The sequence below is a fragment of the Saccostrea echinata genome, unplaced genomic scaffold (genome assembly GCF_033153115.1).
Source record: "Saccostrea echinata isolate AGI-Se365-2 ecotype Australia unplaced genomic scaffold, CSIRO_AGI_Sech_v1 ptg000028l, whole genome shotgun sequence".
In the NCBI taxonomy this organism is placed as follows: domain Eukaryota; kingdom Metazoa; phylum Mollusca; class Bivalvia; order Ostreida; family Ostreidae; genus Saccostrea; species Saccostrea echinata.
In genome coordinates, this window is record NW_026889777.1 from 4,072,501 (window position 1) to 4,090,581 (window position 18,081).

Consider the following 18,081-nt stretch of genomic DNA (forward strand, 5'->3'; position numbering starts at 1 on the left):
TATATATATATATATATATATATATATATATATATATATATATATATATATATATATATATATATATATATATATATCTTGAAAATATAAACTAGAAAATTAAAATCGGGTGATTTTTATCAATATGTTTCTCGCTACCTTTTCCGATCGAGAACCCGGTAACTTGGATGGTTTTTCATCACACCTTTTAACATTATTGCTAGCGGTATAATTGTAATATATATGTATGTTCAGTGTTTACAATTTCTTTTACTTATCGTATCTTTTATATACTACACTGTATTAAATATATATTTTTTTAATTTACTAAAGTACATATGAATTTTATGCTCTGTTCACACGAATGCGCATTTAATATTTAATTCAGCAGTAACTCACGTTAATTCGATTTTATTATCTCTCCGTGTGATCAGGGCATTATTTATCATTAGAAAAACAATATATTCTAAATAAATTATTTTCGAGTGTCACTAGCACCAGCTAGGGCAGAGAATACCGGTGATACCCCCAAATACTTTTCTGTTTTGCGGGTATGTTATTAATGTTATTTCAATATTTTATACCTTTTCTTTGATATAAAGGCTGCATGCACATATGTAAGCAACAGGCACACAGCAGGCACACACATTTGTTTGAATGAATGGACTTTACGCGATGACTCAGTGCAGAATTGTCAGCCAATAACAAAGTTTGTAAGTTGTTTTTTTTTTTTTTTTTTTTTTAAAGTTTATTAATCCACCGTGATCGTATAGATTTTAAATATAGTTACTGAAATCTCATCAGAATAGACCAATACACTTGTTTTAGCTAAAGTTTTTAAGATCCGCCCTAAATATTTAAGAAGAGCGTAGAACTAAAACTCAAAAGTAATAATTAATGTAAGGTCCGAAAAATTAGAGTCTAAAGTGTAGTCCAAAGAGTATTCCAAAAGAGAGACTTGTTTTCCGACAAAACGGGGTATTTTGTGCCCAGAGCGTTTTCATGGTCATGGACTTTATTATTGGCTGTCTTACCATTGCTTTGCCACCTACGATTGGTCCGTAGGTCTGTCCGTTGACCAATGAACCCCAACATGGCACCACCCTCCCTACATTACTATTATTTATGGACTCTGTCCACATTTCTGCACCGCAGGAGTTCTATCCCTAAGTTCTTTTACTTAAGCTCTTCTACTTCAAAGTTAATTCCCAATTTTGTTTCTCTTGGTCAAGAATCTTAATAGTAACTTTGCATTTCCGTTGGAATTTTATTACTTAGTATCGATGGACTTGATTGTTCTATTCTGATCAATTTCATTACAAAATGATTAACAAAATTATAGTATCAACATCAAAATCCAGTTTTTTCTAACAAGATAATTATAGTTCATGGAATTAAAGTCTCTTTTCCAATTATAAAGTCACTGCATGTGGTACACTTATAATGTACATCCTTGTTTAATAAACTTTTATTTAATTTACTGTCAGTCTGCCACTATTAAGTTCACTATTAATTACTAAAATTATTATGTTATGAATATATTCCAAGTTTAAAATGTTCAAATAAAATGTCTATGCTAAACCCTATAGGTTTACAGAATGGGGTATGGATTCTTCATTGCTAATAATTTTCTTGACTAGCAATATATAATCAAATTGCTATGACACAAAAAATGTAATTTTTTAAACAATTCTAATATGAAAAGTTCCTGTACACTCTCAGTATAGGATATACATCAACGTACTTTAAAACAATAGTCTGAACTTTAACACAATAATTGTTTTCATTTGGGGGGGGGGTATTTTTAATTTTGGGGTTCTTCTTTCTTTAAAGATTTGTATAATATCCTTCTTATGTAATCCAATGTAAATCTTTGGACGTCTTTTAATTGTTGTTTATGTCATGCATACATATTGCGAGTGAAAATTAAAGGCATACTATCTCATTTGAATTGAATACTTCAAAGCAAAATATTTCCCTGTAGGAAATATTTTGCATTGAAGTATTCAATTAAAATGCGATTATATGCCTATTTCACTCTCAATATTTAATTGACCCAGAGAGACAATGTCCTATTACTATAAATAGAAATTGTATTTTCCACAGGGAAATGTGAGCCAAATGAACAAGATGGAACCCAGTTCGCAAGAACATGTACCCATGTAAGTAACAGTTTTCATATCAAAGAGGATCTGACTTTCTATCTTATTTAATCATACAATTATTGCACTATTCCTTATTTTTAAAAGAAATAACGTTTCTAAAGAGAGTTCTTATCGTTCAACAGTAGAACGACAGCACAGCATATGTCAGAATCTGTGTTTGTGGGTCTGTGTAGAACAGTTGGGTCTTCATCCATTGTCGCTATAAGGCGAGATATGATGGACATTGCTGAGAAGTTTTATGATCAAACCGAAATGAACGAGATTTATGTTTGTATAGATAGTGGTAGTTACAGAGAAGGTTTCAGATTGGAGGGATCGGATAGGGACATCATAGCCTGGTCCAAGCAACAGAGTGTGATCTGGGATTTATCTCAAGCGCAGTACTGCCAATCAATTAAATCAACACATATTTTTGCTGACTGTTCTGAAAGTTCACCTGGATTTGCTTTACTTCAATTGTTAACACCAACAACTGATGAAACTGTCCGTAGAAGCTGTTTTAGAATGAATGGCAAACTCTATATATCAAGTTCTGTCCACAGACAGACGAAATGTTCAGCAGTTGGAATTGAATCTAAAATACACGGACCATGTGTAAGTGGTCATTGCGGACAGGTAGAATATGACGCTGCTCATGGTTTTGTAAGCGATATTTGGCCTCCACCTGCATCTTCATGGATAGAGCGGTGTCAAATTTGGCCTTCATATCACATTGTAAATGAAATTATAGAAGGTGGTTGTCACTTTGTTGCAATAGGAAATAAAATGGGAAATCATGAGGACAGCGAGTGGAGAATTTCATTCTCTTTGGCCGAACAAAAACTTGTATATTCGATGAATCACTACCATTTCTTGATTTATGGTTTGCTGAAAATTTTCCTTAAGGAGGTCATCAATAACACCCCAGATGAAGACAATTTGTTGTGTTCTTATCATATGAAGACAGCCGTGTTTTGGGCAATTCAGAGCGACACCTTGACTAGTTTGTGTCCACAAAACATTCTTGAGGGTTTCTGGGTGTGTTTTAAACTAATCCTAAAATGGGTGTATAAGGGTTACTGTCCTAACTTCTTCATTCCAGAAAATAACATGTATCTTGCTAAAATTTTTGGTACAACGCAAAAGAATTTGTTTTCCAGGCTGTATGGATTGTATGGTGAAGGCTTATCATGCTTGTTAAAAAGTTCCACCATAAAGTCATACATCGTGAAGTTTCCCTATGATCCAAATTGTTCGATTGATACAGATGAAAATACTCTTTTCTCGGCTGAAGATTTCGATTTAGAGGTGTACGATAATATCTGGACGTACATGTATACTGCAATTCACTTACCTAATCTTTCCTACTGTTTAAAAGCTCTACACTCAATAGAACAGCTCATGTGTTTACCCTTGAACCAGTTTCAAGTTGTCTTGTTACAAAGAATACTAGTGTCTTTTCTTCAAGACACCACTTTTATACTACACAGCCTGTATAATGATGTTTCAATGTCTAATTTAGATAGAAGAGGCAATAAATTAATGTACTTTGTTGACGAAACGTTTCTTCACATGCTCAAATTTGCAGCAAAGTTCGGATCTTTATTTGACATTGTCTATATTGTAATGCATTATTACAAGACATGTAGATATAGCAAAGCTTCATCTATTTTAAAGATGGTAAAGGTCAAATTGAAAGTATTCACACCTTCTTATCCAATGCATAATACTTATATAGATACAAAGATGCATACTGAGGCCACAAGGGGGCTTTCATGGGCTAAAAAAATTAGAAAGTTGGCAATTACGGACTTTCGTTATTACGTTAACATTCCATATATAAATGAATTAAGAATTGAACAATTTTACAGTGTACAAAACAAACAGCTGTATTTACGTATCCCATCTCTTGTACTGTTCCACATGTTGGAGTTCCTGTGCTACAGACACACTGACATTCTGAGTTCTCAAAAAGCTTTGGAAGACCTACATGTACTAGTCCACCAAGGGCAAATGATACATGAAGAGAGTAGAGACATCTCATGGCAGATTCTTGGAATCTGTCAGCAAATCTCAGAGAACTATCAAGCTGCTTTGTATGCGTATCTACAGTCTCTTACAGTAGATCCATGTAACAGCATTCAAACTGCCACACTAGTAAGGATATTGATTGCAATAGCCGCGAGTCAATAAGTCTTTACCAAAATGAAAAGTTCGGAAATTGGATATAATAGGGCATACTCTGTTGATCTTTCCAGAAAACTAAGAATTTGGGATATTTTTACACTTGGCATAAAAGATTGATTTTTTTCTCTTAAATTCTATGATATATATCTTCAGATGATTTCAAAATACTGGAATTGTTGGATGCATCATTCCACTCAATGGAAAAATTGCAAATGTTTTTCTTATGTACACTATTAACATGCTTTGTGTATTTTCATGTTTTGCGGACAATTACATATAAGATTGTTTAATAGAATTATTAGATGTATCTTTGATTAATAAAAATTCAAAAATATATATATTTACATCCACTGAATATTTTTCGTATGAAAACCACTTCTTTTATCAACCAGTTAACACCGGTTAGAACCGGTTTTTCAAACTACCTGTATAAATTTCTTATGTATTATGCATATCAATCAAGGATACCTACAATGAAGTATCAACAATACAATATCCAACGTACTTAAAACTACATATTTTTCTAATTATACAGACATAAATATAAACATAGAATAACTTTGTTTGTTAGTTCGAGAATTAATGGTTGCAGCTATTGCAGAAAAAAATTACAAAACCCGCGGTAATGTATTTTTTTTTTCTGCAACAGCAGCAACGTATATTCCCATACTTAAAAACAGAAAAGAAAGCATGACATTGTATTGTTTAAGAAACAACAACATTTCAATTTGTTTAACTGACGAGACACACATTAATTTAATACGTAAAAATGATTAATCACCACATTCTGAATAAAAAGTGAAAGGCAATTTCCTATTTTTGAATTTAAAAAAATAAAACAACAGAATAATTAGAAACTTGATATGTGCTTTAAAACTCTTACAAGTTTGACTTTGCTTAAATATGTTGAAAGATTTGGTTAGGACATTAAATGGAAGGTCATTAAGCTGATTGCATCCTGGCTTTGGTTGGCTCAAAATAGATGAAAGCTTAAAGGAATTATTTAAAAAAATATCACGTAATCCAAAATAAGTCATAAGTCAATACCTTGATTTCCCACTCCCTATTTTTCCGGATTACGTTTTTTAAAATTAATTTTCTTCATTTCACACCAACTTCCTGAGCATATCTGCTACATTAAAGTTAGTTCCAGCATAATAACTACATTATAATCTTACGAATGATAATGTCATCTGTCCAAAAGCGGTACTAATATATACATGAAGAAACCAAAAACGCAAACTGATTCAAGGAACTGCTAAATTTAGTTCATAAATGCCACCATTCGTAACATTTTTGATATTTTTCTTTTTATGTGAATTGAGTTCAACAACGTTAATGTGCCTAAAAAGTTTGAACTGAATCTGTTAAGCATTGTGAAGAATATCAACGAAAAACAATCATAATTGAAGAGAATCGGGAGTCGGCAGTACAAAATTTTACACCAGCCGTATATGTAGTGTTGGGGTATTCCGTGGTAATGGATTCTGTATTGATGGAGTATTGGGTAGTGGTGGTATTCTGTGGTTCTAGTGGCACCTGAAGTACCTAGATATGACGTCATATAGCAGATGACGTCATTTCACTGTAAACTTGAGCTAACATGACAGGAAAGTGTCATAACTTAAACATTTACTTCATATAACGTATAGAAATATTTTTACCTTCATTTGAATTCAGGTGTCTAGATTATTGTTATAAACTTCAGTGTCCTGTTATTTAGTGGATTTTTGCAATATAATATTGGTATTCCTTTCTATTGTCTGAAAGGCAGTGCATTCAAACAATAACAAAGAAGTTGAATGTGAAACGCACCCCGGCCGTTACCCTTCCGTAGACAGAGCAAGAATTCATACATTTTGCATATATAAGACTGGCACAAGTGATTCATTTGGATAAATTGAAGATATTCTGTGTGAATCTAAAAGAGAAGTATGTCCTGTAACTGAATATTGCTGGGGGATTGTATGTAACATAGCCCATTTTGTATGAATTGCGATGAAGAGTGGAAAATGCCCTCATATGTATGGTTAAGTTGAAGTTCTCATAAAATATTTACTTTACATGTAAAATTCAGACTTGCCCCCACCACGTTATATATACACTGGAATACGATCAAATGACCTATGTAATAAAGCTTCACAATAATTTGTTATGCCCTTGTGTCGATGCGATTTTTGTGCAAAATTTAGGGGAAAATATAAGTGTCCGTCAAGTGTACAACCAAGTCATGTGACATCTGACATCACAAAAATGCTCTATAATATAAAACTTGATAAAACTCCTTTGGCAAATTGGCTGTACAAGTATGCATAGTTAACAAATGAAAATCAAAATCTACCTCTAAATTAAATAGTATGTTTATAAATATTAGTCTTCGAACAGCCTTAACATAGATCGCAATCTGTGGTGATGGTGGATTCTGTGGTGGTTAAGTATTCTGTTTTTGTCGAGTATTCTGTGATGATTCTGTATTTTGGGGGTATTACGTGGTGGTTATGGAGTATTTTGTAGTGGTGGAGCTTGCCGTGGTGGTCTACACTGAATTTGTTTGTTAACAATATCTATTTGAAGATTGAAATAAGTGTTATTGGTGAATTCAAAAATAATGATCGACAAATTGAAATTTCTTTAAAAATTCAACTTACCATAATATATTTTTCAATTATAACATCATATTGTATATACATTCTAGTTAAAATTTCCGAGTGAAAATAAAATTGACAAATGCATAAAAAGTTTCAAAATCATTAAACGGAAGTTATTTTTTGAATAAAAATAGACATTTAAAATTGTTTACAATGCAACTGTGTCCAGGCCCCTTTAAAAAGCAATCGAGAGAAAAACTTTGTAAACAGTATGCGTTTTTAAATGAATAGTGTGTAAAGGACTATGAAAAGAAATATTGATTTCTAATAAAGTTATGGACCAAAACGTTATTACATTGAAAATACTACAAAGAAGAATCAAAAATGTACATAAGATCTTGTTTCCCCGCCAAACTGTTCAAGAGAAAAATATCATTTTACTTTATATCGAAATGGAAATTTCTCCATATACATGTAATATCACAACAGACAATATCACAAATACGATGGAGCCCAGATTGCAAAAACTTGTACCCACGTAAGTTGAACAACTATATTTATATCAAATAATAACTGTCCGACTAATTATCTAACTATTCAATCATTTAATTTATTTTTAAGTAGTTCCCTTTCAATTTTTAAATCATTTTTCAACAGAAATAGAGAAACACGACTTCTATCAAAATCTGTGTACGTGTGCTTTTGTAGTAAAGTGGGGGCATCATCTATGGTTTCTATGAGACGAGATCTCATAGACTTTCTTGAAATTCTTATAACAAAACTCGAAATGAAAGCTATTGTTGGGATGATGAGTGGAAGTTACAGAGAAGGTTTCAGAATGAAGGGATCGGATTTGGACCTGATGCTCTGGTCTAAACATCATCAAGTAATCTGGGACTTGTTTCAAGCTCAGTATCTCAATTCATCCAAATTAACACAGATTCTTGCCGACTGTTCTGAAAGTTCACCTGGATTTGCTTTTCTTCAGTTACCAAAACCAACATCTGATGAAACTGTCCTTAACGCCTGTATCACAATGGATGATAAACTCTGCATATCAAGTTCCGTCCATAGAGAGATTCTTTGTTCAGGATATGGAGATGCTTTTAAAATACATGGACCTTGTATCAGGGGACTTGAAGAACAGATAGAATGGATACAGAGGTCTCAATTTTGGCCTGGATCTCACATCGTAAATAATATAATCGAAGGTGGTTGTCACTTTGTAGCAATAGGACACAAACTAGGAATTCATGGGAACGACGAATGGAGAATTTCTTTCTCTCTTGCAGAACCAAAACTTGTACATTCGAAGAATCACTATCAATTCTTAAAATATGGGTTAAAACTTTTTGTAAGAGAGGTAATCAATAACACTCCAGACGGAAACGAATTATTGTGTTCCTATATCGTGAAGACAGCCGTGTTTTGGACAATTCAAAACGATGCAATTCCTTATTTGTGCCCACAAAATTTTCTGGATGGTTTTTGGGTGTGTTTTAAACTCATTCTAAAATGGGTGAATGAAGGTTGCTGTCCTAACTTCTTCATTCCAGAAAACAACATGTTTTTTTGTACCTGGTTTTATAGAGTACAAAAGAGGCTTTTTTCAAGATTTATTATATTGTATGCGAAGGGTATATCATGTTTGTTAGAAAGTTCTACCATTCGGTCTTTTACTTTTTATTTAGATATACCAGCTTGTGACGGTTCATATTATCGTTTTGTACATATTGTCGTCGGCGACAATATGTACCTACCCTCACGGCACATATTGTCGTCCATCGGTACATATTGTCGCCGGCTGAAAAATTACATATGTACATATTGTCGCTGGCGACATTATGTACCTCACCCTCACTGTACATATTGACGCCCCACAGATATTATTGCTTAAAGTTTTCTTTTGTTGTTTTTTGGTAGTTTTGTGAATGTAATTGGTGTGTGAATCACACAGACGTGTCTTGTATGCCATTTCGTGCAGCGTAATTGTGACGGTATATTTTGTTGTCCTGTTTATATTGTCGTCGGCGACAATGTGTACCTACCCTTAATGCGCATTTTGTCGTCCATCAGAACATGTCGCAAGACAATGCACGGCAATGCTCCATATAAATATGACTAATCATTGCTTTGCTATTTTTGATGAGATGATTTTTAAAGAATTTTTCCATATATTCTTATGTAGAAATTTGATCGCTCATTGTGGCCCCACCCTAGGCCCGGTTTGATTTGAAGAAACTTGAATCTGTGCTACCTGAGGATGTTTCCATACAAACATCACTAATCACTGGCTTACTGCTGTTTCTCAGTGGTGGATCCAGAAATTTTCAGAACGGAGGGGGGGAGGTGCGGTTCAGAATATTTTTTTTGACAAGCCAAAATAGAAAATGAAATTTGTATGTAAAGATGTGTTACTGCAGTGACGGATCCAGGAGTTTCGTAACGGGGGGGGGGCATTAGAAGGCAAGGGGTCTGGGGGCTGCATTGAAGCCCCCAGTGGGTCTAGGGCAAAGCCCTGGTGGGGGCCCCCGAGGTTGACAAAATCTTACAAATGAAATATTTTTTTCCTAGATTTTCGGATCAATCCTGGACACAATTTTCTGACCAAAAAGTTTTCTCCCTACAGTATTGGGAGTAATGCTGTCTGTCTCCCACCGTGCTTGTGTGCGTGTTTGTCAATCTCTCTTTCCTTTCTCAAAATATTCGTCAAAACAATATATCGACGACAATATATGCCGACCTTGACTGTACATATTGTCGCCGACGATAATATGTGCTGGTGCTTGACTGTACATTTTGTCGTCCATTATGCAGGCTGAAAATAAGGCTCGTCTCGGTACATATTGTCGTCAGTGACAATATCTACCGATGGACGACAATATGTGCCGTGAGGGTAGGTACTTATTGTCGCCGACGACAATATGTACAAAACGACAATATGTACCGTCACACAGCTTTTGTTCTCTTACACATGTTAGAGTTCTTGTGCTACAAGAAATTGGGCATAGTGAGTTCACAAGTAGCTTTAAACGACTTACAGATTTTAGTCATCCAAAGCTCGAGGATGTTTATTGATGAAGATTACAGAGACATTTCTTGGCAGATTCTTGGCATCTGTCAACAAAACTCAGAAAACCAACAGGCTGCTTTGTATGCATATCAACAAGCTCTCTTAGCTGATCCATGTAACAAAATTCAACATGCCACAAGAATAAGGAAACTGAATGCAAAAGTTCATACTTTTAAGGCCTTTTCAGAAAACTAAGAATACGGAATATCTTTACACTTGCATAAATGATTGAGTGTTTAAACATATTAACGATGGACTGCAGTTGCAAACAAGGTCATGTATCTACCATTAAGGAAGAAGGTACGGATTAAATACATATCTGGCCCAGTACTTTTTTTTAAAAATATGAAATTGTTTTAAGAAATTAAAACACGTGCTTTCTGAATTTTTCATATTCCATGCAGTAAGATCATACAAATTGTTTTTCTTATATGACCTTCTAAGTGCCAATTATGACGTTATAAACTTGTGCATTTTCCCATATTTTCTTTAAAAAAAATTGCAGAGGACATAAATTTTCAGTGGAATTTTTTTTTCAGATAATATAGACCACAGGCATTGTCCATAATGATTTTAAGAAATGTGATTTCTTAGATTTATGCAGAACATAACTATCCAAAAATTGAAGTGGGCGACGGCTGTGGAGACTATTTTCTTAACGAAAATAACCCCTTAAATGTCATTTTTAGGTTTTTTCTATTTAAAACTTAGAATTGTAACAAATTCATGAGGTCATATTTCTCTTTATGCCAAATTCTTTCATTATTTTTCAAATTCATATATTCAATTGTCATTTAAGCATGTTTCATAACTTCTTGAAGCATCAAAATTGTGGGCATAATTAAGCCAAAGCCGAGCCTTTTTCTGTGCGAAATGTTGACTTTAAACGAGATTCTTGATATCCTTTACTCATCACTTATTTGTCAATAACCTGTCTCTTTTTAACAATTCATGCTCTTGCGTATAACCTGTCTCGTTTTAGCAATTCAACTGGGAAACATAAACCTCATATGCAAGTGATAATGCATATGGTATAATGCTACATAAAGAAGGGAAGTTGACGATGGAAAATTGAAAGTGAAGTCATCACGTTTATCATTAAGTTTAGTTGTAGTTGTTTTGTTTTATAAAAATGATAATAGAACACTTAAAATAACACTTTAATTCATAAAATTTACCCGTTTCCACATTTCTGAGGTGTCAGTCATATCTGCTTACCTCTCTTCTTTTATACATTAAAATAGTCATTTTATGGCCCACCGACTCCTTATTTTTTAGAGGCTCGTAGAACGCGGGGGAGGGGGGGGGGACAGGCCCCGACTTTTTCTGAATATAGTATTTTGCTATAGTAAATTTACCTTTAGATTATGGTTCCCCCAACTTCTTGTTGCTGCAAGGTCGAGCACTGATAAATTCTAGGATATTGACAGGAGGTTTTTTTTTTTTTTTTTTTTTTTTTTTTGCTTGTCAGATCTTTTTTTAGGAGGTTGCCGCCCTTTTTAAACTGTTGCTACATGCCTGTTTTACTCATGTTTTGATCCCTTTTAATTTTGGTAGTCCTCTCAACAAATGTAAACTAAGAATATTCTAATTTTAGAACACATATTTTTGGGACTTAAATTGATTATTAAACTCTATGAAAAATTTCAGAAAGTCTGGTGTCCTGCCATTTTTCAAAGCTTTATATATGAGTTATATCTCACAAAAATATTCTTTCTTCAAATAATGAAGACGTCAAATTAAAATGCCAAAATTGAAAAGCTTAGTTCTAATTCACTCATTTGAATACAATACATGTTTAAACAAAGAGAAAAACAAGGAAAAAAAACCTCACATACTGTAAGTCGTTTTAATTCCACGGTGTTAAAATTTCATGATTTCTCAAAAAGTACCAATCGCGATGGTTTTAATTTCACGCTGCAAGAAATTAATTTAAATTTCATATTAGCATTTAAACGTTTTTAAAAACTAATGATAGCATTCACTATTGGTTTAATTTCTCGGAAAAATGATGAATCGCGAACAAAGTGAAATTAAAACCATCGTGATTATTTGCCAATCTACAGTATTTGAGCAAAACTTTTTCAGTGTTATGTGTACATAATATCATCAGTTTATTTGACACTGATTTTTTTTAAAAGATCAGTTTAAGTTACTCCATACCTAATAGCATCGGATTCAATGAAATTGAACACATACATGTAAGTAACGTAGGGGGTGAATACTCAGTATATTTCATTGTTCGCTTTCTTTATCTTTTTCATTAGACATTATTCCCATTTAGAAGAGTTGAATGTGTCCTAATTTATTACCTTGACCTTTGTTGAAGAATTATCTCCCCCTGCTTTTAATTAATAAAAATCAATTTTACAAAGATCTATCTGGTAGAAAATTGTTTTCAATCGTCATTCTGTTTCTAACGATTCAGTGCATCTTTCCACCACAGTATTTATTGGTATTCTTATTGTTTGAATTTCTATTTAAAAAAAAATTACTTTTCTCCACATTACTTATTTCACATATTTTACACCTTTTCTTTGATATAATGGCTGTCTAAACAGCAGACACACACAATTTTTTGAATGAATGGAGTTTGCGCGTGTCTCTGTGCAGAATGGAATATGAATTCTTCATTGCTAATAATTTTCTTGACAAGCAAATATATAATCATATTGCTATTAAATATTACGATACAAAAACGTAAATTTTTTCTTGATAAAAGGCTCCGTAATAAACAATCCTAATATAAAAAGTTCCTGGACACACTCAGTATAGGATACACATCAACGTACTTTAAAACAGAAGACTGAACTTTAACACAATGGTTGTTTTCATTTTTTGATTATTTTAAATTTGGGGGGTCTTCTCTCCCTAAAGATTTGAATGTCTTTTTATGTTGTTTTATGTCATACATAAATATTGCGAGTGAAAAAGCCATATTATCGCATTGTAATTGAATACTACAAAATATTTCCTGCCAATTGATCCAGAAAGACAATACCCTATCGCTATAAATAGAAGTAGTATTTTCCATAGGGAAATATGAGACCTATGATCAAGATGGAAGCCAGTTTGCAAGAACATGTACCCATGTAAGTAGCAGTTTTTATATCAAAGAATATCTTACTTTCTACCATATTAAATCAAACAATTATTGTAATATTCCGTATTTTTAAAAAGAAACAACGTTTCTAAAGCGAGTTCTTATCGTTCAACAGTAGGACGAAAACACAACATATGTCAGAATCTGTGTTTGTGGGCCTGTGTAGTACCGAGTCTTCATCTATTGTCGCTGTGAGGCGAGATATGATGGACATTGTTGAGAAATTTTATGATCTAACCGAAATGAACCAGACTTATGTTTGTATCGATAGTGGGAGTTACAGAGAAGGTTTCAGATTGGAGGGATCCGATAGGGACATCATGGCCTGGTCCAAGCAACATCGAGTGATCTGGGATTTATCTCAAGTGCAGTATCAATCAATCAAATTATCACATATTTTTGCTGATTGTTCTGAAATTCCACCTGGATTTGCTTTACTTCAATTGTTAACACCAACAACTGATGAAACTGTCCTTAGAAGCTGTTTTAGAATGAATGACAAATTCTATATATCAAGTTCTGTCCACAGACAGACGAAATGTTCAGCTGCTGGAATTGAATCTAAAATACACGGACCTTGTGTAAGTAGTACTTGCGGACAGGTAGAATATGACATTGCTCATGGTTTTGTAAGTGACTTCTGGCCTCCAGTTGCATCTTCATGGATAGAGCGGTGTCAAATTTGGCCTTCATATCACATTGTAACTGATATATTCAAAAGGGGTTGTCACTTTGTTGCAATAGGAAATAAAATGGGAAATCATGAGGACAGCGAATGGAGAATTTCATTCTCTTTGGCCGAACAAAAACTTGTATACTCGATGAATCACTACCAGTTCTTGATTTATGGTTTGCTGAAAATTTTCCTTAACGAGGTCATCAATAACACTCCAGATGAAGACAATTTATTGTGTTCTTATCATATGAAGACAGCCGTGTTTTGGGCAATTCAGAGCGACACCTTGTCTAGTCTGTCCACAAAACATTCTTGAGGGTTTCTGGGTGTGTTTTAAATTAATCCTAAAATGGGTGTATAAAGGTTACTGTCCTAACTTCTTCATTCCAGAAAATAACATGTATCTTGCTAAAATATTTGGTACAACGCAAAAGAATTTGTTTTCCAGGCTGTATGGATTGTATGGTAAAGGCTTATCATGCTTGTTAGAAAGTTCCACCATAAAGTCATACATCTTGAAGTTTCCCTATGACCCAAATTGTTCGATTGATACAGATGAAAATACTCTTTTCTCGGCTGATGATTTCGATTCAGAGGTGTACCATAATATCTGGACGTACATGTATACTGCAATTCACTTACCTAATCTGTCATACTGTGTAGAAGCTCTACATTCAATAGAACAGCTCATGTGTTTACCCTTGAATCGGTTTCAAATTGTCGTGTTACAAAGAATACTAGTGTCTTTTCTTCAAGACACCACGTTTGTACTACACAACCCATATAATGATTTTATCCTACAAAATTCAAGGTCTTATTTAGATAGAAGAGTCAATAAATCAATGTAACTTCTTGACAAAACGTTTCTTCACATACTCAAATTTGCAGCAAAGTTCGGATCTATATTTGACATGCTATATGTTGTATTGTATTATTACAAGACATGTAGATATACCAAAGCTTCATCTGTTTTAAAGAAAATAAAGGTCAAATTAGCACCTTATTATCCAATGCATAATTGTAATAAAAATATGAGTACCGAAGCCCCAGGAGGACTGTCATTGACTAAAAAATGAGAAAGCTGGCAATCAAGGACTTCCGATATTACGTTAACATTCCATATATAAATGAATGAATTGAGCAGTTTTACAGTTTACAGAGCAAAGAGCTGTATTTACGTATACCGTCTTTTGTGCTGTTGCACATGTTAGAGTTTTTGTGCTACAAACACATTGACACACGCAATTCACAAAAAGCTTTGAAAGACCTAGATGTACTAGTCCAACATGGGTTGTATATACATGAAGAGAGTATAGACATATCATGGCAGATTCTTGGAATCTGTCACCAAATTTCGAGGAACCATCAAGCTGCTTTGTATGCTTATAAGCAAACTCTTACAGTAGATCCATATAATAGCATTCAGACCGCCACACTTATAAGGATACTGATTGCAATAGCTGCGAGTCAATAGGTCTTAAGTGTTCAAATAATGGATATAATAGGGCATACATAAACCTTATTGGTCTTTACAGAAAACTACGAATTTATTATGTTTTTACACTATACATAAAAGATTGTACATTTTCTTTCTATAATATATATCTCCGGATGATTTCGAAGTATATGCACTGGAATTACTTAAAACCATCAATGAAAAAAATCGCACATTACTTTTTACATATTTTACTTTCGCATGCTTTGTGTATTTCATGTTTTGTAGACAAATGCATGTCAGATTGCTGATAAGAAATGTTGAATAAACCTTTTAAACAACAACGTCTCCATTTGTTTAACTGAAGAACCTTACATGACGTATATGATACATATTTTTGTATAACCACATTCTGAAAACAAAAGCTAAGGGAAAGATGGAAATACTAGACATATAAGTACAAACCAATAGACTTATTGTCTCATGAGAGACTCCTTACTCATACCCATTCATAAAACACAATGCAAACTATTTTCTTCCATTAAAAAACATGAAAGAGATTTCCGAGGATCCAGTATCAACAATAATAATGGTTTTTGGACATATTCAAAATTATTATGCTATGAAAACCACGCATACGAATATATCATAGAAAACAACAAGGAGCACATAGAAAATATCGTACTTTCAACACAAGGACGGACATCAAACTTATACCAAGAAGTTCTTTGTACTCTGATGAAATGCTTTTTTATCTTTGTATCGTCAAACAAATTGTCCAACATTTTCTAGATACTAATTTCTTTTAAACAAGAATAAAATGAGGACCAAGGCTTACAAAATATTATACGTATTAATTAGATTTTATATCTGAATGCAAACAAAGTAAAATTCAAGACACATACTAACTAAAACGCTGTATGCATATAGCATCTTAATCTATGCAGAAAATTGAATCTGAATTCTTCCTAAGAAATACAGTTAATATTATAACTGTCATGTCACAAAAAATTCATAACCAAATATCTCTTCATGCAGATAATTTTAAAGCATATATGATTACTTAGAATAATCTCTCAGTTTCTATTTTTCTAAGGGGAAAACAGGCATACATTGGAACCTTCTACTTCTATGTCTTCTAGTATAGAAAGTTTTGGAAGCAGATCCTAAATATTTTAGTCTACATTAAACATTTATATATAACCCGTTGATTAACACGTGAGAAAACTAAGTATAAAGGTCAAACAGCATAAAGATAAATCTTTTATTTTAAAACATGATATCTTCATTTTGATTTGCATCCAAAATTTGAGAAGCAGTGTACCCTACATGAACATGACACCAGGAATTACATTGTTTTAGATAACTTGAGTCTTTTTATCATAAGGAGCTAGAAGTCCAGTTCGTAGTTGACAAAATGACCTTTCACATGCTTAAATTTGCAGCGAAGTTTGGATGTATTACTGACTTGCTGTATGTGGTAATGTACTATTATAAGACACGCATATATATTAAAGCTTTAACTGTTTTGAAGATGATAAAGGACAAAATAATTTCTTCTTTAGACACAACGATATATACTAAGGATACAAGGGGAAATTCCTGGACTAAGAAAAAGAGAGATCTAGTAGTCACCTTTATCAACCTTTACAATGGAGTCCCATATATAAGTGAACTAATGCTTGAACAACATTACAGTTTACAACACTTTGAGCCATATTTAGGCATTCCACCTCTGGTACTGTTATACATGTTATTGTTACAAATATATTGACACAAAGAGTTCTCAAGAAGCTTAGACAACCTACAGGTTATAGTCTAGGAAGGAGAAGAGAGTGTTCACAGATGAAGAAAGTAGAGACATCTCATGGCAGATACTCGGAATCTGTAAACAAATCTCAGGGAACTACCAAGGTGCTTTGTATGCATATCAAAAATCTCTCACAGAAATTCCACATCACAAAATTCAACAAGCCACACTGGTTAGGATACTGATTGCAAAAGCACAGAGTCAATAGGTCTTTACCAGAATAAAGAACTTAGAATGTTTTTGTTTGTTGCACAAAGATTCAGTTTTTCCCATCAATTTATAATATTTTAGTATATACCAAAATGTTTTGCAGGTCATAAAAATATCATTCAAATGGACGGAGGGAGAAAGATTTTGATCGTTTCATATCCATAGTTATAAGGTGTTTTAATATTTACCCCTACTTTTTGTGGGGAAATTGCATATAAACAGTCATTTAAAACAATCATTGAATCCATGTATTTTTAATAAATAAATAGAATTTGGAAAATTACATAAAAAGTTTTTCTTCAAGAATATAGTTTATTCAATTATTAATTGTGAAAATTGACTTCTTATCACTGCACTCTTAATTAAAATAAAATGCAAATTCCCATTTCTGAATGATTAAAAAGAATAAAAACAATGACACCATAAGGAAATATGTATATACTCTATTAAAAAACTGTCCATTTTGGAGATGCTTGAAAAAGTTAAAATATTTTCGTGGACAATCAAGTGTATTGCCAGAAAGGTAACTTCCACCATGGGTTTTGGTGTCTCAAAATAGAGGAAAATTTGGTGGAACTAAAACGAGTCAAGCAAAACAAATAGCACTATCAAGTTAATATGGAAATTATTATATCTGTATGCTGTTCACATAAAGAGTATCTATAATGTTGTTGCTGTTAATATTCCTTAAATAGATAGATTCCTTCAATATTTATTTCTGGCTCGAAAGTACTTTTCACATACCGGTAGTTTTGTTTTGAGCATTATATTCTCAGAGAACTAGTGCCTTGTTATAAAAAACACGGTTATAAATGTTTCAAATGTAATCGGTCTGACAGCATATAAAATACTTCATTTTTGATGCAACATTTATCT

The 18,081-nt window shown here is 33.1% G+C and overlaps 2 protein-coding genes across 2 annotated transcripts; both read left to right on the forward strand.

Annotated features, from left to right (window-relative positions):
* Window positions 1-2,285: 2,285 nt before the first annotated feature.
* Window positions 2,286-4,316, forward strand: LOC133193920 (uncharacterized). The gene is made up of 2 exons (XM_061329833.1): window positions 2,286-3,451; window positions 3,995-4,316. The coding sequence occupies exons 1-2, from the start codon at window positions 2,286-2,288 to the stop codon at window positions 4,314-4,316; spliced, it is 1,488 nt and encodes a 495-aa protein (XP_061185817.1).
* Window positions 4,317-13,208: 8,892 nt separating this feature from the next.
* Window positions 13,209-14,066, forward strand: LOC133193921 (uncharacterized). The gene has a single exon (XM_061329834.1). It carries the CDS (start codon window positions 13,209-13,211, stop codon window positions 14,064-14,066), a length of 858 nt encoding a protein of 285 aa, XP_061185818.1.
* The last annotated feature ends 4,015 nt before the right edge of the window (window positions 14,067-18,081 follow it).

Coding starts and splice junctions, on each gene's coding strand:
- LOC133193920 (XM_061329833.1), top strand. CDS start 2,286: ATGTCAGAATCTGTGTTTGTGGGTCTGTGTAGAACAGTTGGGTCTTCA. Junction 3,452..3,994: donor GTGTACGATAATATCTGGAC/GTACATGTATAC, acceptor ACAATTTTACAG/TGTACAAAACAAACAGCTGT.
- LOC133193921 (XM_061329834.1), top strand. CDS start 13,209: ATGTCAGAATCTGTGTTTGTGGGCCTGTGTAGTACCGAGTCTTCATCT.